General features: G+C 41.4%; 3 protein-coding genes across 5 annotated transcripts in view; 2 read left to right on the forward strand and 1 right to left on the reverse strand.

Moving 5' to 3' along the window:
• The first annotated feature begins 255 nt into the window (after positions 1-255).
• Positions 256-3,847, forward strand: PMCH (pro-melanin concentrating hormone). The gene is made up of 3 exons (XM_088467835.1): positions 256-524; positions 879-1,080; positions 3,666-3,847. The coding sequence occupies exons 1-3, from the start codon at positions 279-281 to the stop codon at positions 3,713-3,715; spliced, it is 498 nt and encodes a 165-aa protein (XP_088323961.1). The 5' UTR covers positions 256-278; the 3' UTR covers positions 3,716-3,847.
• PARPBP (PARP1 binding protein) lies at positions 3,797-27,643 on the reverse strand. Of its 3 annotated transcripts, none has more exons than XM_088467829.1 (12): positions 27,543-27,643; positions 25,304-25,459; positions 24,864-24,929; positions 21,843-22,070; positions 20,532-20,633; positions 20,264-20,434; positions 18,500-18,654; positions 11,450-11,633; positions 9,796-9,974; positions 7,262-7,343; positions 5,044-5,206; positions 3,797-4,280 (listed from the first exon to the last, which is right to left on the reverse strand). In XM_088467829.1, the coding sequence occupies exons 1-12, from the start codon at positions 27,558-27,560 to the stop codon at positions 3,985-3,987; spliced, it is 1,800 nt and encodes a 599-aa protein (XP_088323955.1). In that variant the 5' UTR covers positions 27,561-27,643; the 3' UTR covers positions 3,797-3,984. The 3 variants fall into 3 exon arrangements, with proteins under 3 accessions (XP_088323955.1, XP_088323956.1, XP_088323957.1); XM_088467830.1 differs by lacking the exon at positions 27,543-27,643 and adding an exon at positions 27,110-27,210; XM_088467831.1 differs by lacking the exon at positions 24,864-24,929.
• NUP37 (nucleoporin 37) overlaps positions 27,353-27,796 on the forward strand; it is a 77,722-nt gene continuing 77,278 nt past the window's right edge. Inside the window, exon 1 of the mRNA XM_088467832.1 lies at positions 27,353-27,795. The gene's annotated coding sequence lies outside the window, so the exon portion shown is untranslated. The remainder of the gene's footprint in view (position 27,796) is intronic.

Genomic DNA, 27,796 nt, shown 5'->3' on the forward strand with positions numbered 1-27,796 from the left:
TTCAGTGGACAAGTATCCTGTGGATTAGGAAGAAAGATTTTATTATAACACAAAATTAACAATAACCTTTGCTGGATTAAGTTAGAAATCAATTATTTAAGAGTGCTTATTCAGGAACGCAATAGGCTGTTCAAGAGGATTCCCCTATCTGACTCATTGAGAGATGAACCTTTTTTTTTTAAGTGAGATGCTAGAATCAGAACATATATAAGACCTGAGTTTTCACCATATATCATTTCCAAATAGACATTTAGATCTACTGGAGGCCTTCCCAAAGAATGGTAAGAATGATTTTCTTAGGCTATCCGCTTATAATATCTTTATCTATACTATCCCAAGGCTTCCTGTTTTCAGTTTCAAAGTCTGTCAGAAAATCTGAGACTAATGATGCTCTCTTAGATACAATTGCTCTAAGAAAAGCATTAAGGAATGGTGATATAATAGAGAAATCTGAAGATATTCCGCAGAATCATTACTCCATGGACGACAGCACAAATTTTAATGAAGACGAAGAAATCATAAAGGTAAGAGACAATCCATTTCATCCACAATAATCTGACATACAGAAAAGCTAAATTTCATATATATTTTGAATCCTATAATATTTAGGGGCAGATGTACTAAGCTGTGGAAAGCGATAAACTACCAGCCACTCAGCTCCTGTCATTTTTTCAAACAGTGTCTGTAACATGACAGTTAGGAGCTGAGTGGGTGGTAGTTGATCACTCTCCATTTTATCACTTCCCAGAGCTTAGTACATATCTCCCTTAATGTATTAACTGAGGTTTAAAACAAATTTATAACATTCATTTAGTTATTAATGTAGTTGTCTCATACAAACTAAACTTTTATTAACTGCAAAACAACTTTCTCTACAGAGTGCAGGACCTCAGAACTACTTCAGCCGTGATGTTCTTCCTTTAAGTGTTGCTTTCAAACAGATTCCGTTTTCACCACTTAAAAGCCCAGCCCGAAATTCGGAAACTGGAGAGGAGAATGTTGAAATAACACATGAAAGAAGAGATATTGGCGAAGATGAAAATGCTGCAAAGTTTCCCATAGGGAGAAGAGATTTTGATAGTAAGTATTAATTACAAATTTTGGTGAATTTGTTCTCATGATAATCAATATGGAAACAGAAAAGATGCAAAGACTTCATGCCATAATCATTATTATTTCTTCATCAAAGCATATTGTAAGCATCACACTTTAAGGGAAAATTATCAATGTATGATTTCAAAAGCTGCGCCTAAACAATTTTAGATTTATGTCCCTAAAATAATAGATTTTGATCTTCCAGACTTAAGCTGGGTACACACCTAACAGATTGAGTGATCTGCAGATGATTGTTGTTCATACACAATGAATAACCATCATCTGGCCAGGGGGCGTGTCTTGCTCCCCCCCCTACGGTCTCTGCTACAAGTGTACAGGCGGTAGGTAGTCTGACTGCCCGTACACACAGCACGATGTCCCAATATATCTGCAGATATATTGCTCATCGGCTGTGCAGCCCAGCCAACGCGACAGGTTTGAGCACATGTGACTTAATTAGTATTTCCTTAAAACCTGGGCTGTAATAGCAGTTTTGGAACCTCTGCCTTATGCCATCCAATGAAAACATACAGGTTTCCACTAGGATATTTGAATCTCATTATTATGTTCCTTTCATAAACATTCTAAAAACCATATGACTTGTAGAACATCTTTTTTTTATAAAAAATAATGCGGGTTTTTAACCATTTAATGAAGTAGTAAAGCCAGTACAATATATAGAAAAGGTTTTTCTTTGGTTGAGGAAGTTGTACAGCAATCCCCACACATTTTTAAAACACATAGTGAAACAAAAGGTTCTTTGTAGCATGACCCTACTTTATACAGGTTGAGTCTCCAATATCCAAATATTCCGAAAAACTGAATTATTTTGGCATGACTGAGCTAATGAAACCTTTGATTTTTGAGGGTTCAATGTATACAAACTTTGTCTAAGGCACAAATTATTACAAATATTGTATAAAATTACCTTCAGGCTTTGTGTATAAAGTGTATATGAAACAAATTAATTTCATGTATATACATAAATTTTGTTTGAGCCACAAAACTATTGAAAATATTGAATAAAATTACCTGCAGGCTGTGTATAAGGTATATATGAATCATAAATGCATTCTGTGTTTAGATTTGGGTCCCTTTCCCAAGATATTTGATAAAATGGTATGCAAATATTCCAAAATACGGAATATTCAGTTATCCAAAATACCCCTGGTCCCAAGCATTTTGGATATGGGAGACTCAACCTGTACCATTTTTATAGGAAACATAATTGCAAACTATAATGGAAGATGCCTCATTCATAAACAAACAGTCCTATGGATGTGGAGTCTATAGCTATGGAACCCATAGGCGTAAAAAAGGGGGAGTTTACATGCAATCTGTTGCTCTCCATATTCTCTGGTGTTTTATCTTCAATTAGGTTTCAGATCCATGCAGCTTGTGACAAATGGCATCCATTCACTAATGCTGGGCATACACTATACAATTATCTGTCAGATATCTGTCCAATCTGTCTGGTTGGAATGAAAACCTGGTATTGTATGGGAGCAAATGACAGTTGATCATATGGTCTTAAACACTGAAAAACTGACAAAAAGCAATTGTTCAAATTGGTTAAATTTGTGTGTTTTACCAATTTGTCTGAAGGACCATTTTTGTCTGTTTTCCAGGGTTTGTGAGCAAATGGTCAATTGTCATTTGCTTCCATACATTACCAGATTTTCATTCCAAGCAGCCAGATTGGACAGATAATTGTATAGTGTATGCCCAGCATTAGATGCAAGTCTGGTTTAAACAGTTTGTTTGGGGACAGTTAGGAATTTTTAAATCATTTTGCTCATTAAGCGGAGATAGAACATTTTTAAATATATACCATGGCAACTAACAGCTGTGTCATCGTTACACATGTAAAACAGGTCTGTTATTATAAACCATTGTGCCTAGTGTTACCATACCCATTTATGTATTACTTGCATTTCGAAGAACCAATTTCTTTGTCCCCCCCCCATCTATTGCATATGCTGTATGTAAACACGTCATTAATTGATATTTAGAGGGCCACTGTCAGACCATTTGCATAAGTCATGAGTTTTCAGGCCAAGGTTGAATGACTAATGGAGCCACAAATCCAGCAATGATTTTTGCACATTAATAATGTTTGACAGAGGTATATGGTATATATACACCAGTTCACTGGATAGGGTTGAAGAAATTGCAGTCAATATGCTTGCTCCATTTGTAATGAAATAATTATGTTTGAATTTAATTGATAAATTGATTTCCTTTACATAAACCTGTGTACAGACCTGGATTATTGATTTTTAGATAAAGAATTTTCTGCACTGTGCATGTAATCAATAGTTACTATGAATATTGATTTGAATACTGCAGTATAATGCTGGATGACTATATGTGTAGCTCTATGGTCCTCATATGTACTGTAGACACCCCATGCTGCAGTGCAAATGCAGAAAGCGGAAGAATTAGATTGCTATATTCACCAAATATTTAGCCCAGTAACAGGTTTGGATTTTTAAATCGATATGTACTAAAGAAAACAAATGCCCTGCAGAGAATGAAGACACAAAATACTGACTAATTGTTATCTCTAGTGCTAAGGTGCATGCTTGGAAGAGTTTATCGACCATGCTGGCAGATCTGACGTACAGAGAATGACTGAATAATACCTGATGGACGTGCATCTGCAACCCACCCCTGGAACGGACAGATGAGACGCACATGCATATATTTTGCATACATTTATTAAATAAAACAAATTAAAATAAATATTGATCTGAGCAATGTAAACATGTTATGAATTTCTTAATGAAAAAAGTATCAAATGGTTAAAATAAGGGAAAAAAACAAAACAAACATACATCAAATACTACAAAAATGTAACACCATGTTTTCCACTGTACAAATTGCAGTTTATATACGGAAAAAGCTGGTTAACTTGGCTTGTCCTACAATCAGTTTGTTCTTGGGTGCAGATTTTCCTTTATTTCTTGGGGCTGCATTTTCCTTTGCTGTTGCTGACCCAGCTATAGCTCTCTTTTGAGGGGGCTCATTATCAAGGTCGAGATCAAGATTTTCACCCTTATCCATCTGCTGCTTTCTTTTCGTACTCTTTCGTACAGAGTCTTTACTGGATTTTCCTTTCATACCTTTGTTGTTAATGTTTCCTGACCTTATCTGAAAGGCTGATTTTTCTTTGTGCACAGTGTCTATAATGAGGCAAAGTAAAACATTTTTAACACACAATAGTAAATATTAACGCTTGTGTTCACTTAGTGCTTAGATTGTGCACCTGCATTTTCTTCATGGCACTACAAGTGTCAGCATGGTAGCACCTCTTATGTTTAAAATTAGGGTGTGCAGTCCAGCCCTCCCTCTTTTCCTCTGTATGTATCTATATAATGTAGACTTGAAGGGGAGACTCCTTCTGCCTAGATTAGCACCCCCTAGTGATTTAAATTAGTTTAGGTCCTTGCATTGCAGTCTACTCATTGGAATGGGCACTACTATAGGTAAGTCCTGGATACACTTATATAATGTGTTAGTATTAGGGATCCACCCGATGAGCCTCAGTGAAATCATTTAAGTTGTTAGTGAAAAGACATTAGATTGCCTTTACTGTAATGGGAGCAGTTTGCACTCAGCCACCATCTAAAAGGCCAAAATTTAGGATTCAAACCAAATTATTAAACCCATATAACTGCAAGATCTTTGATGTGAAAGTTACATTTCATGTACTGTGTACGGCATGATGACCAGCACTAGGCTATTGTGCAAGCTGTTCCTAGTGTGTACAAATTAAAATCAGTAATTTTAGGCCCACGCCTGTATTATTAGGAGTTGTATTATACACGTACGTTGTAAAAAGTTTCTCCTCGGTAGGAGTCTAAGCATGGCTTAAGATTTTGGGCTAAGTGTCCCTTTAACACAACAATAATGCGGTAAAAACAAAAAGATTACATAAATTGTTACCAATTGGTTCTTCATCAAAGCAGAGCACTGGAACAATCTTTGGTGCTGGATGAATGCAGGTTGGAACTTGACTCATACTGGGGAAAGCAGGGGACTTTATTTGAGTTGTGGAGCCTTCTTTGTAAGTGCAGGAGAACTGAGATTTAATCAAGTTCTGCTTTAGCTGAAGGTGGTGAGAAAATAAATATATATACACATTAGTAATATTACAATATGTAACCATGCAGTAATCTTATCTAAGGCCCATCCACAGGCATTATAACTAGGGATGTGCAGGCTCGGATAGGTTCGAGTTTGCACGTGGAGTTCGGATTTTTCCCTCCAAAAAAACGGAACTCAGAACGAGGCAAAACGTCATCTTACATGGACGAACATCATCATTCCTGGTCTTTTGTCCAGGAATGATGATGTTCGTCCATGTAAGATGACGTTTTGCCTCGTTCTGAGTTCCGTTTTTTTGGAGGGAAAAATCCGAACTCCACGTGCAAACTCGAACCTATCCGAGCCTGCACATCCCTAATTATAACAAAGACACACTGCTAAATAACAGGCATATACATAACCTTGCACTTTTTTCTATAAGTAACCACTGAAATACCCATTCACCATTGTGTACTATGAGCAGGATTCCGAAACCGATGCATTGTCGAGGTTTACGCTGTAGGGCAATGGTTTTTATATAGCGCATGCAAATAAGTCGCACTGCAATTATGCAGTGATGGTCTTGCAACGGTGGTCGCAGTGAGGATTTATTGGCAAAGTGATTGAAAGACAGGGACCGTTTGTAACCATATCGAACTATTACTCAGAAGTTCGATAATCAACTGATGTGCGACCAATGGTTGCGTTTTTGTACGCAAGAGGGGGATTGAGATGCTGCAGGTGGCTATCTCAATACAAGTCCCAGCAGCTTCCACGTATGCATATTTTAAACACAGCTGCTGCATGCAAAGACGCAACAGCGGTGCCATATGCGTCCATCTCTGAATCAGGCCCTATGTACTTACTGCTAGGCCTCATATGGAAGAAGGTAGGGATAACAGTCATCCCTACGAGACTGGCTACAAGCTTAAGGTTTCCCCATAATAGTATAACTGGAAGGGGCCAAACAAAGTTTATACTTGAGCCTACACTCCAACACTGTCCCCATGTGCAACCTAATGCATCAATTTTTATTTTTATTTTTTTTTGGGGGGGGAGAATTTGGGGAAGGGGAGGGTGGTTGTTTGGGGATCCAGATATGCCGTGAGTTGGAGTTATGGTCATATAGGGTGGGGGGGGAGGTATTTCTCACTATTTACTGTAGCTTACATTTTGGAGACAGTGTCTAATGTATATCCTTTTAGTTTATTTCTTATTTTTACTATTTGATTGTTGGACGTCAGTTTAATGAAGACAAGTTGATATTGGGTCGGTTTAAGCTGTGTTGGGATATACCGTACACTGATTAATTCTAGAACTAAATTTATACTCATTCTATTGATACTTGATAGTTTTTTGGAGTTGTGTTTCTCATGTCACTATCAATAGACTAAGAGTCTTTGTATTTGCCAGTTATATGTATTCTGTGAAATAATGTTATTTTATGTGGTTGTCCCGGACTTGACACTGATGAGACGATCATAATATACTTATACTATGCTAATATTCTCCTTAGATTTGATTGGCCGACTACTAACAGTCAATCTCTGGATTATTCGGTATCGGTTTTGTCTTTTTGTTATACAGATCTCTCTTTGGGTAAATTCATATTTTATTTATTTTTTTTAATTGTTTTTATTTTTGAAAATTTGACAATTTATTTTTAAAAATAAAAGCACATAGATGACAATTTTGTAAACTGCAAAATGGGAGGTAGTGCACCGCCACTGGTCTTACAGAAGTATAAAGCAAAGGTAGTCTTATTGACTTTTTTAATTCAAGTACTTTTAACATACTGGATATACCATCTGGAGAATTAGCAGACAGCAGCCATCTTGTGACATGGGGAATGGGTTCGTTATTGCCTTGTGTTGCTTTATAACTGGACTTACCACTTTACGGTTTTATTATGCAACAGCATCAGAAATGTAGGTGAAGCGCCAAAGTCACCCATTCACATTTATGCAGACATTAGTTTCTCTTCATTTTTTAGAAGATTTTTTTGGGCAACAAAGTTTAAAAAAAGTTTCCAGAATGTACAATATAAATATTTCGCTATTTCATGTTGCTTAAGTACCTTGGGGTCGTTTTTGTTTATGCATTTCTGGACACGTTGGCTGAGAGGTTTGGGAGAGGATCCATGATACTGTTCAGGAGACCTGCATTGAAAAAAAAAAAAAAAATAAATAAATATGTATAATAAAATCTGTGCATGAAATCCTGCCAGACAACCACAGTTTCATAACTCCATAGCTAGAAAAACCCACATGTTTGTGCCTACAATGACCACGGTTACCAGTCATCTGGTTAGGTACCTTTGTATAAAGCAGATTCTGAGGCAGGAGCAAAGTTAAAAAAAAAAAGAAATAAATATTATTAGTAGTAGTAGTAGTAGTAGTAACTTTGTATCTCGAACAAACCATGTTGAAATGCAAGGGATGCAAATAAATTTTTTTCATGCAAAGAAAACAGCGACTGCTTTTGCATGTAGCCCACAAATGCTGCACAGTTTTACTTTTAAACAGCTATTTAGATTTGTTTATACACACCTCTCACACTTCTAATTATCTCTGCACCTTTTAAATCTGCCCCACTTGCAGTGCAACATGATTTTACCAAGGTGCACAATTTTATTTATTTTTGGTTTTGCTTTAATTCCACCCAATGATGATCAGGACCGATCGGTATGTGGAGTCCAAAAGACACTCTGGGAAATACGGAGGTAAAGAGAAACCTATAAAGCTCATATATGGAGCGGGCACTTCCCTGCCATTGTTGGACAGGATTGTTCATATACATTAATATACTAATTATAGGAGGAGGAAAGATTTGGCAGGAGAAGGTACTAATGCTGAACCTGCATATTTGGTTCATCAGTTGACAAAGCAGGAAAGGCCTGGCTGATGCCCAATAGATGGATGATGACCAGGGAGGACAAAGGTCAGGCACCATTACTGATGTCACCAGCTGCCACCAATAATAAAACCGCATATTAGTGCATGGAGCTTACTGACCACAAAACGGCACATAGCCTGAATACTTGTATGCACATGCCATAAGGCGTTCTTCAGGTAGCGGCGTTCCATGTAGTAATTTGGTGAAATACTCTGGACACACCATTAGCTCATATACTGTGAAAATCCTTTTTTCGTGGTATGAACTATATCTTTCAAATGGAAGGCAGATTGTCCCACAAAGGACCTATGGAAGCAGCTGGTTAGAACTATGTTATATGGTAACATGCAGACAAGTGAGTATTGGGAGTGATTGGACAGGATCTCCTAGCAAGCAGCAAAGTTAGAACTTACAGGGTACACTACTACATGCATCAGTTTACTGGAAAATTGAGCTGACAACTTAGCAGAATAAGCCAGAAAATGTACTTTATCTTGTGATAGGCATTGTATACAAATTACAATGTCACTAGTCATTCTTTATTTTTCACAGTGACGTTTGTGTAATAAATAAGAAACATGTGAAAGTAACCTTATGTGACAATATTGCCTAAATTAGTAGAACACATGACACTCCTCACCAGAAATGCCATGCAAGACCAGGATTCATATACATGTAACAATGACAGGAGATCAAGGTAACCAAGCTCATTCAATAAAGCATGGTCACATGCACCAAGAATGAAAAAGACCTCTGTAGACTGGAGTAGAAAAAGATCATGTAAAACAGGGCTTTTATGTTGCATGGGCTTTCACAAACCTACAGACTCCCCCTGTAAAGGCGGCCATACACTGTGCAATTATCAACCCAATCAGCCAATTATAGGGTAACTGTCGATGATTGCAGTGTATGGCCGCAGGCAAGCACAAATTGGTCTGTCGGGATGCGATAATTTGTGCTCAGGTATACTCACCATCACAGACCAATTATCTGACGTTGCCATACACAGTCAGGTAATTGGTCTGTCTGATTGCGACTTATCTGACAGTGTATGGCCAGCCTAAACAATGGTTTATTACTGGCCAGGACAAAGTCTTATGCTGGGCATATACTATACAATTATCTGTCAGACATCTGTCCAATCTGGCTGGTTGGAATGAAAATCTGGTAATGCGTGGGAGCAAAATGACAATTGACCATTTGCTCACAAACACTGGAAACAGACAAAAATGGTAATTCAGACACATTGGTTAAAATCCCATACATTACCAGGTTTTCATTACAACCAGCCAGATTGGACAGATGCCTGTCAGATAATTGTATAGTGTATGCCCAGTATTAGTACTTTCTGACCCAAGCCCCCGACCCATCCCAAAATAGAAATAGGTCTGGTCAAAGGGGTTGTTCATTAAATGATAAGACAGTGTGGGTTATTTACGACCATTGCACAAAGAAATCCATATACTCCACATATTTACCTTGTGTCACAAGACAGATCATATTTTATTTCCCATGGGTTACTATAGTCCTTGTGCAGATGTACACTTCTTAATGTCAGAGAATATAATGTCTTGTTTGGGCATTGGGGTTTATTTATCAGATCCAAGAAGGATGCATATAGCTGTTACATTTAACTGGCTTCTAAAAAGTTATCCATGGTGGCTGTTCGCGTGTCCCAAAACCAAAATGCATAAAGTACCATATATACATGCGTACCTAAAAAGCGACAAAAGAGAAATTGCTCCATAGATGGTATTTTCTGCATCAGCACATAACAGCTCAGCTTTGTTTTTGCTGGGAGGGCTAGAGGATTCTTCATCCAAAAGTATGAGCAATGTTTTTATGGTCTCTCTACCACATAAAGCTGTGCCACGGTTTATTGCATGAATTCTAGGCTGTAAATAGACAGAACATATTCTCATCACAGAGTGCAGACAATAGAATCAAAGAAGAAGATGAGTATCATCACTAAGGTTTCCATTTATATGGACACAAGGTTTATTTTTGCGAAATACAAAAAGGTGTCCTCATAGACCTAACCTCAATACGTCATGCGCCGCGAGAAAGCCACCATGTCCTGTGCAACACTGCTAGCACTGAGCATATTATTCGCCCATTATGCGTCACGCATATGAAATGAATCAGTGCATTCTCGTGGTGCATCTTAATCGCATTGTGACCAAAACGATGCTTGAGGACACATCTGTATACTTTAGGCTTACAACCTTTTTGACATATCAGCCTCAAAATGCAATACGGTAAACTGTAATAGATCGCCATTTACTACAACTCTACATTGATCCAACAGTGCTCTAACCAGAAAGTAATTGCAGCTGGGTGGCATTATGAAGTAGCCGGGTGGGAGCAGACTGAACACTCTAATATAAATTACAAAGACTCTGGTATTACCAGCTACAGTATGTGGAGGAGCACATTCATTGCAGATCCAACAAGTGTAGTAGTATTAATGAGGTGTTTTGTTCTCACGGCTTCATCTCTGTGTCAGCCAAACTTCAGCTTAGGACGGAATGTTTTAAACCTTCTAAAAACAGTGGAGACATTGCCCATAGTAACCAATCAGCTTCTAGCTAGCATGTACAATATATAAAATGATAACCAGTTAGCTACTGCATATCATTTTGTATATTGTACATGCTAGAAAGAAGCTGATTGTGGAGAAGAGTCCCATAGTAACCAATCAGCTTCTAGCTAGCATGTACAATATATAAAATGATAACCAGTTAGCTACTGCCTACCTATCATTTTATATATTGTACATGCTAGCTAGAAGCCGATTGGTTACTATGGGACTCTTCTCCACACTTTGGAAGACTTGGTACGTTTCCTCATTAGTCCCTAAATAATTTAAATAGTGAGTCGCCAAGTATACATGTGAGAGGACTAATATCATGGCATCGCTGATATCTGTATTCACGCTTGAAGCACTGAATAGTGCTCAACAATATGGAGAGCGCTTGTCTGCACTCCATAGCTTTCAGAGCAGAATTCCCGATGCTCTAATGATACTGTACGTCACACTGAGTGGGAGGGATTGCATGAGGAGCAGGATAGAGAAGATTTTTTGAAAAGGGGGGGGGGGGAATTTAATGAAGAGTGGGACAAAAGATTAATTTGTAGGAATCTGATCAGTGAAAACTGGTGCCAGTTGCCACGATTCCTGGCTGTCAATCATGGACATTGGAAAGGACTGACAGTCTGGAAAAAATGCAGGGTGCTGCACCAGTGAAAGGGGGGGCTCTGGGGAGAAGACTACCCTCAGTGTATGGGGTCCAACAACTTTTTTTTTCCCCAAAAGGGGGTTGGAAAAAAAAAAACTTGGCAAGAATTTTTTTGCTATACAAATGCTTACCCGAGCAGGACTGATGCCTGTTGTGTGCTCACTATTCTCTTCTTTACATAAATAAATTATATTTTTAATCCTTAAATCCAAATCCTGTGCAACCTCCACGACTGCTTCACTAAATGAATCCCCGCTGCCTCTTCCCTTTATCAGATGCATCTTGATTGCAGATAAGAGTAACTCTCCTGTAGTTCTGAAAGACAAAAAAAAAAAAAAAAAAAAAGGGGATGAACTATATGTATAGATGATCTCATTACATCATAAGAATTTTAAAGAGACCAAAATAAACTTTCTGTAATGCCATCTGAAAAAAAAAAAAAAACAAAGTTATATTCACACACACATACAGCTTATTTTCTGTTATGTGTCTGTCCAGGCCGAACCGCACTTATGCTAAGGTGCAGTGTCTGCTACCATTAAAAAGACACTGCTTTGCCAAGTACTTGCCTGTCTGGAGTCCTCATTTCAATACCCCGTGTTACATGTGGTAACCCGTACGGGGACCTCTGCACTGCTGTGTTACAGCACAATCGCTAGATGCCTACAGCGAAGTAAAGGAACGGACAAGTTCACCTGTTGACTGAACAAGAGCAAGACACACATTACTGAGGACTAATTGAGTGCTGCAGTGCTGGAAGAGAAAAAGCCAGGGTTTTTTTTCTCTGTATTCTATTTAACCCCTGCATTGCTGGTGGAAAAAAACAACAACAAAAAAAACCCAGTAGTGTTTTTTTCTCTCTGTGTTAAACGTGAATTTACAATTGCTTTGCTGAAAGATAGATATGCTTGTTATCTAAAAGCACCTACACTTGTACATACCCCTCCCACTATAAAAATGGAGGAAGATTTTCGCCCTATAGTAAATTTGTTGGCCTCTCACCAAAAGACAGAGGAACAAATTTTACAGTTAGTGACCCAGTCAATAGGCAGGTGCTGGGCATCTGAAGAAAATGTCTGCCTCAGATGACCCAGAGACGTATTTGCTGATATTTGAGAGGGTGGCACAGCGTTTAAAAATGGCCAGCAGATACTTGGGCTGATAGACTTGCCCCCATCTCACTGGTGAAGCTCAGAAAGCCTATACTGATTTGTCCTCTGCTGATGCAGAGAAATATGACCTAGTCAAAAGTGCTATTCTGGCCAAGTCAGGTCTCACTCCTTCTGGGAAAGTGCAGCGCTTCCATGTTATGTTATTACCAGGGGTCCCTATTCGGAAGCAGGCTGCAGAACTTGCCAGACAGGGGCGGAGTTGGCTCCAGCCAGAAGACCGCAGTGCCGCTCAGATTGTAGAAACGGTGGTAGTTGACCACTGTATAAGAACCCTAGGGCAGAATATGCAGCGCTGGGTCATACACGCTGATCCTAAAAAATGTAGAGGAATTAAGTACAGTGTTTGAGCGGTATGAGACCGCAGAAAATATGAAAAATGCCAGAAAAGAAACCAGGGAATGAGCGATCTGTTAAGATGGCACCCCATTGGCCTGTGACCCTGACTGTCACCCCTCCTTAAAGAAACACCGCTGGAGATGCCAGGGTCACTTGCTATGAGTGCAGAGAACCGGGTCATATAAAGGTGGGACGGTCACAGAAAAACAGAGCCTATGGAGTGTGGAGTTGCTAGTATGGGCGCTACATACCCTGATTTTTGTACAATGGTAACCCTGGATTCCAGACCCCCGTTAATGTGGGAAACTGTTGCTGAATGGGCGATAACTCCCAGCTAACAGACTCAGGGAGTAAGCTAACCCTGATCGCAGAGGCTGTCCTGCCCAGGGCAGTAGAAAAGGTGCCAGGGTTAGTTGAAGTACTCTGCGTTCATGGATCCACAGAAACATTTTTCCAGAGTGCGAGTGAGCCTCACCATAAAGGGACGTACTTATGAGGTGGCGGTCGCAGCAGTTGGTCCTAAGCTCCCCTATCCTATCATATTGGGATGCAAATTCCAAGGATTTGTTGAGCTTGTGAAGGAACCACAGAGACAACGCCAATGTAAAGTCTCCAAGGCCCTACCTCGGTAAAGGGAGAAGAGTGTAAAAGCACGGCCAGTCCTCTTTAGAGATGGAACGTCTGACTCACCAATATTAAGTGAGAATAGCCCCAGTCCAGACTGGGATACGCTGCCGCCTGACATAGACCTGCAAAGTTTTGCCTGAGATAAACAAAACGAAGCTGTCCTCGGGAAGGTCATGGCTAGTGTCATAGAAGTTAATGGCATCGTAAATATTGCCTACCCACCGGAGGGCGCTCCCTATTTTGTCCTTAAAGCCGATCTACTATATAGAGTCAAAGTGGAGCAAGGGAAGAAGATTGAGAAATTGTTGGTGCCCAGGGTACATATACCACTAGTGTTGTGAGCCGCTAAGACCCATCTTTGGGGAGGTCATCTTGGAGAAGATGAAACACTGGAACGTATTCTGCTCTGATTATTTTGGCCAGGAATCACTGCTGAAGTAAAAAACATACTGCCAACGGTGTCCAGTGTGCCAGAAGACCAGCCCAAGGCCTCATTTGAGAGCACCACTAGTGCCAATGCCTATTGGGGTACCAAATGACGCATTGCAATGGATCTCATTGGTCCACTGGAAAATATCAAAGCGGAGTAACCAATATGTTCTGGTGATCTTGGATTACGCCACCCGCTCTCCAGAAGAGATACCCTTGCGAAATACAAAAAAAAAAAAACTACAATTGCCAGGGAGTTGATGCTCCTCTTTTCTCGTCTTGGGTTCCCTAAAGAATCTTTACAGATCGGGGACTCCATTTATGACCAAAGTAATGGCAGAACTGTGTAAGAAGTTGGGAATAGTACCCTCAGTATACCACCCACAGACGGATGGGTTGGTGGAAAGATTTAACACGACCTTAAAGTCTATGATATGCCGGGTTGTCCTGGATAATAAAACTGGAGTGGGATGAGGTACTCCCTTACCTCATGTTTGCTATACGTGAGGTACCCCAATCCTCAACCGGGTTTAGCCCTTTTGAGCTCCTCTCTGGAATGCAACCAAGAGGCATCCTAGACATCTTGAAGGATGGCTGGGAACAGCAGAAGAGGAACCGAAAGTTGTGGAGTTCATTAGAAAATTAAATGAACGACTGTATAAAATAAGGCCCATTGTTCGAGAAAACCTTAGAGGCCCAAGCTTGTCAGAAACTAGCCTAGGATGCCACAGCTCAGATCAGAAAGTTTCATCCAGGGGACAAAGTCTAGTGCTGGTGCAGACACAAGAAAGTAAGGTGTTTGCCCATTGGCACGGGCCCTACGAAGTGGAGGAACCTGTAGGACCGGTAAATTATGGTGTCAGGCAGCCAGGAAGGAGACATATTGAACAGATATACCATGTCAACTTGCTCAAACCCTGGCAAGAAGAAAGACTGGGTCTTGTACTTCGCTAGACTGCTTGGATGTCGCATTGGCTCTTTGAGAAATACGTTGTCCATGGAGTGGCGGGGAAAAGTACAACCCAGCATCCCTGCTGCAAATATACAAACTTTGATCCTCACTGCGTCATGACTGCTGAATCAAAGTTTGTATATTTGCAGCAGGGATGCTGGGTTGTACTTTTCCCCGCCACTCCGTGGACAACGTATTTCTCAAAGAGCCAATGCGACATCCAAGCAGTCTAGCGAAGTACAAGACCCGGTATTTCTTCTTGCCAGGGTTTGAGCAAGTTGACATGGTATATCTGTTCAATATGTCTCCTTCCTGGCTGCCCGACACCATAATTTACCGGTCCTACAGGTTCCTCCACTTCGTAGGGCCCGTGCCAATGGGCAAACACCTTACTTTCTTGTGTCTGCACCAGCACTAGACTTTGTCCCCTGGATGAAACTTTCTGATCTGAGCTGTGGCATGACTGCTGAATCAAAGGCTTTCACGAAGTCATGCAAAAATACAGGATAAGAATTTAACAATGGGTCTAGTTTTTCAAGAAATGGTGTAGTCCAAGCTAATGCTGGCCCTTTAAGGGCAAGAATCAATCCTACTTTTAAAACATCATTATGGTAAGTACTTGGGCGCATTTGAAAGACCAGATTAGATAGGGTAATAAATTGTAATGTCCACGTCTTCCATCAAACTTTTTCAACTGCAGTTAATTGAATCTGCAAGGTTTGCACTGCTTGAATTAGAGCAGCTAGTGTATCTCAATTTGTATGCACAATCCATCTTTTAGGGCTAGGTGATTCCGTCATGTGGATATGGTGTAAATATAGAAAACTGGATTCTGATTGGCAGAATTGGCCGAAGATACCCAAGATCTGGAAAATAGCTAAAGTCCTTCAGCTACTTTTGAAGCCTTCTGTGGAACCTGCACCACGGCTGCAGGTCAAGACAAAAGGGCAAAATTTACTAAGCAGCAGGTTCTAAACCCTGGCGGTTTTGCTAACCACAGATTTACTAGGGCCAAAGCCGCTGAAAAACCGCCGTCAAAAAAAATTCTAGAATAGAACAGGGCTGTCATTTAGAACCGCCACTAAACCCCCAGGGATTAGAACCTGCCGACAAACTGCCGGAGTTTAGAACTGCCGCTTAGTAAATTTTCCCCAAAAAGCCTGAATGCTGCCCCCTATCCCGATCTCTATTTTCACAGTTAAGATTTACTATGCAAAGCATTTCAAAGCAGCCACGACTTCGGCAGTTTCATTTACTGGATTTAATAGGGAACACACTTTTGTTTTGTATAAAAATATGCCCCTTTAAATCCAGTCTACTAGTCTAAGGGTTGTGAATGCCATTAACTTTGCACCACTACTTTAGACTTCCTGTTGTAAGTTAAAACATTTCACCATTTATTATGGTATTTCACATCCACATAAATAATTTTATATATCAAATCTCACAATGCTCATTTTACTGTCACTTAAATTAATTATTGCGGAACCTAAAAAAAAAAAAAAAAAAACTTAACAGAATAAAAAGAAAATGGATTCCTATTATTAACATTTATTTGAAACCTAAAAGTAACTATGGGGTGTATTTTATAAGCAAACTTCAGGTCAAATGAGAGCCCCAGATTTAGTTTCAAGATTATGGGAGTCCTGAGCATAAATCATTTTAGTAGACAAAACCAGTGTATGATTTAACAGCTCAAAGTTCATCTTCTCTGAAAACAATTCGCTGCTGGAAAAAGAATAAAGTACTATTGCTAAAAAACAATGATATGGGTAATTTCCAAATGCTGTTTAAAATAGAAAACAGATTTTTTGGTCACAATTCCAAAGATATAAAAAGTCAATCTACCACCAGTCTGGACAACGCTTCATTGCAATCACAAAAACAGATTGATGGAAACAGACTGGTAGGCAATTTCAAGAGTACTTTTTCAGTTTTCACCATATAATTAAAAAAGGTAATGCAACATTCGCCTAATTAAAATAAACCATTGTTAGGACAGTATCCTGATGGGAGATCATATGTACAGGTCAGAAAAGCAATCACTCACTGACAGTATGAATACACCACTCCACACAGCTAATTTCTTCAAAGCAAGTCTGTCTAGCTCTTGCTCAAAGCATCCCTGCATATAGAAGCCCCACATGCTAATATGACAGCCTGCTGCTGAGGAGTGAGGAACATATGGTGGACATCTTTAGCACCCTATTCCATGAAAAAGAAAAACCTGAAGTGGAGAGCTAGGTACTACAGATGTCTCCTATACCTTGTGCGCAAGATGGCACGAGACACCTGGTGCGATTCCCCTGCTGTACACTTTCCTCATTTGCTCCTTAAGGTGCCCATACATGGTGCGATAAATCAGCCGATCTGACGGATTGGTGCGATTTGGCTGCTCTATCGTACTGTGTATGGGCAGGATAAATCGGATAGTGCGCGCACCCGTGGGGTCGTACATCGCACCCCCAGATCTTATTGCAGATTCAGTCGATCCAGGAATAAGATGTGCGATCCCATGCAGCGCTGTGGGTGGGGGAGCCAGCATATCGGGCGGTTGGCCACCCGATCACACAGTGTGTGGGGACCGCCCGATGTGTCGGATGTTGGTTCCCCTGCCGCGTCGCATGGTGCATATCGCACAGTTTATGGCCGGCTTTTAGGCTGTGTACACACCTATAGATAGATGTCTGGTGGGCAGGAAAATCTGGTAATGTATGACAGCAAATAATAGAAATTCACTCCCAAACACTGGAAAAAAAACAGATTTTCCATCCAACCAGACAGATTGGACAGATATATCTGTTAGCATATGGTGTAATTGAGATTAGTTTTAGTCACACAGGAATTAGTAGAACGTTGCAGATAAAGAATGATGACACAGGTCACTTGTATCAGACCTGTATTACAGACAGTATATTTACTTCTCAATTTGCTTATAGTGTATTAAATATTTAGGAAGAGTTTTTTTTTTTTAAAGGAATTGCTTAACATAAGCACAGTTAGCCACAAGGTGTTAATGGCAGTGGAGCTCACCACTGGCTAGATCTATTCTAGTGGATATAAAATATTGTGTCTGTGAAGTTGGCAGTATGGTAAATGAGAGGCGCATAACACAGAGTGATGGTGTGACCGGCAGAGTCCATGCTGAGCTGTATGTGTGCACACAACAGGACCCAGTCAGCTGATCGCAGGCAAAACTCTATGTAGCATATGGAACAGAGCTAACAGAATCCTGGGAGCAGTGATTATTCCTCAACATTGGGGTGTAGACTAATACTGAGGGAGTGGCCACATTGCAGTTGTGGCATATCTCAGTCACAGAGGGGGGTGTACCCCCGAAGGTTTGCCAAGCGCTAGACTGCCACTGGCCTCTAGTCCACTTCTTATCAGCCCTTTTATGCTGTATGCACCAGTGGCAGGTGCAAGTTACACCCATTGACCACTGCTCTGTAAAGCAGTGTGAATGGGCCATACCTGTCAACTCCCAGACAGATGAGAATGAAGCAGTCCCGATCATAACAGTACGGTTGGGAGGCATGCATGTACATTACTCAGTTCAGCAAAATAAAGCCTAATCTACAATTTTTTTTTATAAAATTGTTATTCTTAAACATTGGCATTGCTTACTCTTCAACCAGATGTACAAATGGGGCATAGGAAGTTACCTTGTATTATGAGTTTCTCCAAGTATTTCATTGAGCCGGTCAATAAAATTAACAAAGTGTGTAAGTCCTTTGAGATGTTTTCTTAATGGATCAGATTCTGATGGAGCATAACCCTTCCCTCCAAGCTCCACTGTTCTTATGAATGACATTGCCACCTGTAATTAAAGATTTTTTCCCTTTCTTAGACTTGTCAACGCTTCAGATTACATTCTACAACAAAAACTACTGTAGACCAGATATAGAGGGGAAAAAAAAAAAAAAAAAAGATAGACAGATATCAATCTCACACACACAGACCTGCATCAGTTGTAATCTGACATCTCATGAGTCAGTCTGAACCCTGGCTAGGATGCTCAAGGCAAGGTAACGTGAATTATCAGAGTTCGAACAGGGCAAGACAGTGGGTGCCGGATAGATGGGACATTCCATTTCCGAAGATGTGCAGACATTCAACATTTGTCGATCTATATTGTCACGTGTGCCAGGAATACCTAATGGAAGGCATTACAACCCACCATGGACAACACAGTGGCAGACCACAGGTGCTTAATGATAGTTATTAGTGGCGCCTGGACAGAATTGTCTGTAGTAACAGACAAGCTCAAATCACACCCACATTCAGTGCAGTAGGCACCAGCCACATATCCAGCAGGTCAGTGCAGCAACAAGCTCAAATCACACCCACATTCAGTGCAGTAGGCACCAGCCACATATCCAGCAGGTCAGTGCAGCATTCTTTAGCTTTCTTGGGATATGGGAGCAGAAGAGTACCCCTGTTAACACTACGACACTGGACACAGCGCCTCACCTGGCCTTGTGACGTTGCCAATTGGACCCTGGAGGACTGGATATGTGGCATGGTCTGAGGAGTCACGGTTCCAGTTGTTTCATGATGGTAGGGTTTGGGTGTGGCGCAGACCCCATTAGGTCATGGAGCCCAGTTTTCTTATAAAGGCAAAGTGCAGGCAGGTGAAGGTTCCATAATGGTGTGAAGTCTGCTCATGTGGCATGAGTTGGGTCCACTGATTCGCCTTAATGAGTCATTGACCAGTAACCGGTACATAGCATTGCTTGACAACCATTTGCAGCCTCCACAACAATGGGATATTCCAGAGGATAATGCAGTGTCATCGGTCCCAAGTTGTCCAGAATTGATTAAAAGAGCTTCTGGAGAATTCTGATGAAAGATGTGGCCACCACGTTCGCCCGTCATGAACCCAATTGAGCATTTATGGGATGTGGTATAGAGATCTATTTGCACCCGATCCTGCACCTACAAATATCAGGGAGCTGTGGGAAGTTATCCAAACAGCATGGGTCAACATCTCTCTAGGAGGCCTTCCGTCCACTCGTGGAATCAATGCCACATCAAGTTGCTGCACTACGCCGGGCTATAGGGGTCCTACATACCAGGCATCTATCCCATGACTTGGCATTTCAACCATGGATACAGGCAGTAACCACTGATAACAGGACCACTTTCATCATGTAGAGTGGCTGCAGTGCCTGTGCTAGGTGGTGTACCAAGAAAAAGCTGGCACAGGACCAGAGACATGCAGGGAGCAGTTTCCCTTGTTTTTAATAGACACAGCGCTAACTAGCAGTTACAAGGAGGCCAAATAGCCCGGTCCCATCCTATAAGACCCAGATTTAGAAAAGGCCACTGACCCTTTTTTTATAAGGCCTGGGGACTTGTCAAATTTTGTTTCTGAATCGTATATGCTATCATTTTTTACCAACAATTGCAAATATAATTATACAAACCAAGAACAGGGACATCTGCTTCTTTCTTGATGCATGTTTGAGGTCAGTGAAAGCTTCTCTGTCAAGTCCTCGGTCAGGACAATTAAGGACTTGGGCTAGGGCAATGTCATTTTTAGAATTCACCAGTAGATGTAAATATGAACAAAATATTTTGTTAACCACTCTTTTCATCTGTAAATATAGATATAAGAAAAAAAAAAAAAAAAGATGATTTATCTAGCCAAAATTTGTTCAGAACATACAATTTGACCGCTAGTCTTAAAATTACCTGCAAAAAATCCATATTATTCTTGCATGGTGTCGAAATGGATGAGAGTCCAAGATCCGCATCTTCAGATTGAGAACCAGAAAGAAACTCTAGTAAGTGGTCCTGTTTAGTACAAAAGATAGATTGTTACATGCTGTTTTTTTTTACCACTTTAAAAAAGGGACTCAAAACGATACATTTAACATTGCAAAGAGATCTATGCTTCAATGACTAGATGCATTCACTATGCAGGGATATTATTAAATCAGTTGCTTTCTGAATGCTCCCAGTAAAGATTGTTTTCACTCCTGTCGAGGGTCATTGTTGTTAGGAAATAGCAGTGAGGAAATAGCCAGTCTGTTACTCAGGAGAAGAACCAGTATGTTAAATACAGCGCAATCTGCTTTTATTTGTTTGTCAGGAACCTTCCATCAACAATCTGTGTTGCTGGTGACCCTGCTCCTAGTAATTAATGCAATGTATGATGACCTGCTAGTCTAAAATCCACTCCTCACACTGAGCTAGGTGGGCCAGGTCAGAGTCTCCCACAATGGAAGCATCTGGTTTCGCAATGTTCTATCGGAATCTGTATTTAATGCCGGCGGCTGAATTCCCGACTGGGGCTGGTAAGTAGTCTAACTCTCCCCTCTCCCCCCCTAACTCTAACCCTCCCTTAGTGGTGCCTAACCCTAACCTCCCCCCTAGTGCCCAACCCTAACCTCCCCCCATTAGTGCCTAAATCTAACACCCTATCCCCACACCTAACCCCTCCCTTTCCCTACCCCTCCCGGGAGGTGCCAACACCTACAGATATATCTGTTCAATCTGTCTGGTGGGTAGGATAATCTGGATCGTTTTCCAGTGTTTGGTAACAAATTTCTATTGTTATTTGCTCCCATACATTACCAGATTTTTCCATCCCACCAGACGGATTGGACAGATATCTATAGGTGTGTACGCAGCTTAAGACACCCGGCTTACCTTCGTTCGGTATGTCAGGTGTCAGTATTTTTTAGTGGGGCTAATGATAGGAGTCAGGATTTCGACGCCTATCTTTAGTTCTGTCGGGCTGTCAGTGTCGGGATATCGGCGGGCGCTATCCCGCCCACCAGTATCCTGACTGCATCCCGTTCTAGGTATTGCCATTTGAAAACTAGGGTTATAATGGGTGACGAGGACAATTGATGTTGCATTTATGAAAATACACCTTAAAAACAAAAAAAATATGCTAATTGGCAATATCTAAATATCAAAGTGGTTTAGATAATGCATTACCATTTAGGATTCTCATTAACGGATTCAACAGTTGCAAATTGTCAGATTGATACTTACAGAGGAGAGGCTTGTATCTGTAGAGCAGCCAGATGTTGATAATTTTTCATATAAATCAATAAGATCCAATGAATTGCTGTTCTTCATAAACAGGTCATAGTTTTTTCTGACCTCATCATAGTCCTTTGGAGCTGGCATATCATTATAAATCAGTCCAAGTTTATCTTTAACCAAGTGTTTCCATAACAGCAGCACATCACTAAGGGAGGCTGTATATTCTTTGCCAGTCTAAAAGAAGGAAATAAAATTTAAAAAATAAAATAAAAAGAAGGTTAAATGGTTACAATTAGGGGGAGCAAGGAAATCACTGCAGAAATACTTATCAAATTTATGGAGATAAAGAAATATTGTGTAGTGCGGAGAGAATAAATAAAAGTATATTCCATACAAAATGACTTGAGTAAAATAAGTTAACTTTATTTGAAATCCTCCATTGCAGCTATTACAATAGGTAACTTTGACTCCAGATTAGTTACAGACAGTTTTGCTAAACATTCCCCAAGACTGTATATAGAATGCAGCTCATCCCCTTGTATCAAGAGTTACTTTCTAAATGGTCTATGAAAAATATTAAACTTCTTAACAACATTAGTGGGTAATCTGGGCTGTCATGGAGTAATTCAAGGGAATAACAAAGAATTTCTTCAAAGTTATAATCTGCTCTGGAGGCCGATTTCTCCACTGGTTTTATTAAGCTGTTCCAAGTACTATCTCAGGAAACTGCATAGCTCCTAGATTTTATACTGCAACAACTTTGGTAACTAATGGATAAACCTATTACAGGTTCAGGGGTAGAGTGAACACAAATGGTCATCGAGACTGCTCATCTTCACAGCAAGAGACAGCATCGTGCCATACTGTAGGGATGGACATACATGTGTTTTACCATTCGATGGCAGCATTCCGATGTTTGCTGCCATCGAATGGTAATCATTCATGGTGTTTCGATGGTGGCTTCTTTTCTTTAAAAACTAAAAGCTCTGCCTCCCCTGACTGCTGTGTGCTGTTTCTCTGCTTCTGATAACCTTTCTGGCTCATGCTGCTGGGATCGTTGGAGGTTGTCTCTCATTGCCTCAGACCTGGCCCTCCCACCCCTCTCTGCTAGCTCTGATTGGCTCTCGCTGTCTCAGAGAGCCAATCAGTGTGCAGCCCTGGCCCTGCAGCAGCTGTCATTCACAGACACACAGAGTGACAGCTAACAACGTTTTCACAGCAGAGATGGGGAGTGATTTCTCTGCTGGTGCTGTAAGAGGTTCCTTTGCTGCGTATTAGAAGTATATTTAATAATGTTTTTACACTTCACTTTATGTTGCTTTAAGTGCCCACAGCAGCAGCAGCAGCAGCATGGCAGTGTTTCCCATTCTCCTCCTCATCCTAAATCAGCTCTGCTTGCCTGGGTTTTTTTGTTTTTTTTTACTCTGTGTCTGAGCCCCTCCCTTAACCCCGCCCCTTTACTATTCATATGAATAGTTTTCACAATTAAATGCTTTTGATGCGGTGGTTAGTTACCATCGCATCGAAAGATTCAATGGTGGAAGCACTGCCATCATATGATGGTGGGCTTCCGATGTCCATCCCTACCATACTGTAAGCTCATAGACCAGCCTCGGCTTTATACTCCTAGCGCATGACATCATGCCGAGGGGGGGCAGCCAGAGCCAGGAATTACAGCACTGCCACAGGATATTTCGCGGGACTGTACATGCTGCAGTGTGCATGTTTGCAGTCTCCAAAGGATTCTGGCTGCAGAGTGCTGTTCCAGGCACTCTGCTAGCAAGATGCAGGGGCCGTGGAGCAGCGACAGTGCCGTCCACAGAGCAGCAGCGCTCGCAAAACATCCCTAGTTACGGCTCTGTCAGACTGCCAGTTGTAGAACTCGCTCGATATTGAATTTACTAAGTGGTACAAGTCAGTTATGTATAATGAAAGACACCAAGGAATATGCTGGAGACCTTGGTTGAAATCCCAGGATCACATACTTTACCAACAACAACAAAAAGTAACCACTTATAGGGATCTATTTATGGCTGATTTCTTTTCTGCCCCAATAAGTTTCATATGTTCTCTCCACTATTTCCAGCAATAAACAATGTATTTTACTTTCACTTTACAAACTTCCAGGTTCAGACTCTGCTTATTTACTGCCCATTAGGCCACGCATGTGCACAGTATAGGCTTAAAGGGAGGGATTCAAAGATCCTTTAATGGCGAAAAGGTAGTCTATAGGCTACAATGTGCATCGGGCCCAAGCTGATAAAACCTTGTAAATGGCGATCTACTGAGAGTCCTTAACTGACACATTACAGCTTCAGTACATACCTCCTCCTATACCTACAGTTCCAACGATCATGAAGAAAAATCAGTTTACAGATGATTTTTGAAACAGAATAATAAATAAGCTCCTTAGTGTGTAAGAATTTTTACGAACAGTGAATTTATGTAGGTCAGAGGTTCCCAAACGCGGTCCTCAAGGCTCCCCAACAGTTCAGGTGTTAGTGATATCCATGATTAAGCACAGGTGGTTAAATCAAACTGACTGAGGTACTAATTAAAGTCACCTGTGCTCAACCATGGATATCGCTAAAGCTGCATACACACACAACGATTTTTTGAACGATTATCGTTAAACAATATCGTTTAAAAAAATTGTTCACTTTCTGAGTCAAACAATGAACGATTATCGTTCATGCGTGTTCCCGTTTGTAGTTTAGTCAGACTTGTCAACTCAACGATTTTCAATAAGGGAATATGCAAAAATCGTTTGTAGTTCAAAAAAATCGTTCATTACACTTTAAAAAAATCTGACAGAAAATCGTTGGTAACAAAATCGTTGTGTGTGTATGCAGCTTAAAACATGAACTGTTGGGGAGCCTTGAGAACCGTGATTGGGAACCTCTGATGTAGGTGATTCAATTAGTTTTGTTATATTGAAGGTAAGAAACAATGCTTATTTTTGCTCGTGCCCAATAGCGGAACAAGCAATGTTTCACTTAATGTTCTGAAGGCTCCAGAGGAACTTACTGCTATTAGAATCTGCATGTTCAGGTCATCCAAAAGCAATATTTTGGACCAATATGGGATAAGCATCTGTGCATTTAAAAAAAAAAAAATCAATGTATCAGACATGGGGATCAAACTCCCTGAAAGAGCAATTATCAACGCCTATACCTACTCGGCATTCCCTCTCTGATGAACATAGGCCATGGCAACGTACCTCAGGCAGCTTTATGAATGTTATAAGTACAAGAGAGATACAGATGTATGATGTAATTTAGGGTGATAAAGTAATACATTCTGTATATTGTGGTAACTCATGCACACAACACAAACTGCTGGAAAGAGGGCAGAATAGAAAAGTGATCAGATTGTGCAAAAGCTGTAAGGAACCCTACAAGGTGTACAACACATGAAAAATATATTGTATTCAATATAATACATGAAACTCCAGCACTACTACTTACCTTTTTATTGACTTCGGCCAGCACTAACTGCAAGGTGAGTAGCATGTTGTCAGCGCCGCATACAGTCGTTCTCTCACACTGACACACAAGGGACCACTGCTGTCTGAAGCACTTGATCAAACCTGAGACCAGATACTGGTGAGAAGCCATCTGACCCTGAAAAGACAAGCAGGTCACCAATTACACATTGCTCCCATCACAGCAACACTGTCCAAAATACAGAGCAAGTTTAGAACAACCTACATTTCACGTGTAAATGCCGGGAACAGGGTGACAGAGGTCAATCCAATTAGGTGCGAGTTGGGTCCTGTAAGCCATTCTCATGGCAAACTCACACTGCATATTTTATTTGCAATTAAACCCCAAACTCGCATACATTTTTCAGCAGAAATTCACTTTTTTGTGCGCAGCCCTGCGAGTGAAAAGGTAGGGAAAATCTTTATTTTAAAAAGGTACAAATGTCAATACACCGGGCCAGATTCAGAGATATACTAATATGCAAAAGCTGCAGGAGTCGTCTTAAGTAAAAAGATGCTCATTGCTGGTTCATCTGATTAACTGCTGCGTCCGAAGAAGCTGCCATCGGATCAACTGTGTGAACATCGTACATCTGAGTAAACCTCAGGGCCAGTGGCTCCGGCATGACCAGAACACAGGGTTTTCTGGACCGCTACCCGTCACCGCCCCCTAATGCCTGCAGCATGTCAATCATACTGCATCTTTAGGGCACTGCTAGGGTCATCACAAGACCTAATCTGCACATGCAGCTCCTGCACAGATCTTCAATCATTTAGAGATTTACACAACCATCTCAGTTCTGTAAATCTCTGAATCTAGCCCACAGTGCAGAACTTCTGGTACACCACTCCTAATGAATAAACATGCACTGGTTTCCTTACTTTTTCACACACTTCTCCCAGGTCGCATTTTGTAGAAAAGTCACACACTCTCGCAGTAACTACCATAAATTTGCATTTCGAATCAGTGGAGTCACTAAGGGGGTGATTACCGCACCAATTGACACCATCCGAGAGGGTGACACCAACATAGCAGAGCTGCTCTGCTATTTTTGGGTCTCTGAGCAGCGGTGATGAATGACATGCTCAGGTGCACATTATCCACTTTGCACCGGGAGTCGGGAAAGGCTGGGGACTGCCCAGCAGCTCCAGAAGTGCTGGGCAAGGCCATGTCCCCTTTCGCACACACAAGAGGAGGGTATACAATCGGGAAGCCGGCTGCCGGAATCCCAGCAGCCGGCTTCCCGACTACTTTATCCCGCCGTGGGATAAATGACCGGCGTCTATATCTAGATGCCGCTCATTTCCCCAACGTTGGGAGACAGGCGCCTGGCATCCCGATCGAGCGGATGCCAGGCGCAGCGAGCAGACAGCCGCGGGGGGGGGAAGGGTTAGGGCTAGGCAGCCCCCCGGGGGACTTAGGTTTAGGCAGCGGGGAAGGGGGGGTTAGGGTTAGGCATCCCTAAGGAGAGATAGGTTAGATTAGACAATACTTACCTTACCACGATCGGAATTTCCAGCGCTGTCAGGCTTCCGTGCCAGGCTCTGCTGTTTCGTCGGGCTGCCGGGATTCGAACTCCCGGCCATGTGGCAGCCAGGATATCATACCGATTCCAAGAGGAGTACACAAAAGCATAATGGGTGACATCAACCCAAGTGATGCCACTGTTTCTAATTGCATCTCACAGATATATCAGGTGCACGGATTTGTGCTTTCGCAAATTGGCTCCTAATTGGATTGAGCCTATTGGGTAAGTTTATTTGTATACAGTGTTTCCTTATCACTCACATAGGTGTCACCGCAACTTAGTAGGGCTGCAGCAAACGTAGGACTAATCCAGAGATTTCCAAACGTGGTCCTCAAGGCACCCCAACAGTTCAGGTTTGTAAGATATCCATGGTTGAGCACAGGTGGTTAAATTAAATTGAATTACTAGGTACTATTTAAGTCACCTGTGGTTAAGCATGGATATTCTTAAAACCTGGACTGTTGAGGTGCTTTGAGGACCGTGTTTGGGAACCTTTGGACTAATCCTTCCACTGCGCATCAGCTGATGTGGGGGTGACACAATACTTCACTACTACTGTATTACTACACCTGCATTATTATTGGAGAGACTGAGCAGCCGAAGCTGCAGCAGGAGGACGCCAAAGTTGCCCGGGACGGGTACTGTGTACGTGCTCAGTCGCTTTTTTCGCATCCGCCCTGCTATTATACGTACTTGGTCCTGGTCCTGCATCGCTCCAACGGCTGACACTGGCTGCCAGGATTGTTATTCGCCGATACACACGGGAAGGAGCAAAGATGTTTAAATGCTGGCCGTGTCATAGCCGCTTTAGCCAATCAGCGGGCGCGACCCAAAACCCCGGATGTAGAAGGTCGCTAGTCACCGGCAGCTAGATTGATGCCAGAGCTACAAATCTGCTGGCGGGAGCAGCACTGAAGTACTATTACTACTGAGGCGGCGGCGCACGG

The sequence above is a fragment of the Taudactylus pleione genome, unplaced genomic scaffold (genome assembly GCF_031769625.1).
Source record: "Taudactylus pleione unplaced genomic scaffold, aTauple2 ptg000077l, whole genome shotgun sequence".
NCBI classification, from domain to species: Eukaryota; Metazoa; Chordata; class Amphibia; order Anura; family Myobatrachidae; genus Taudactylus; species Taudactylus pleione.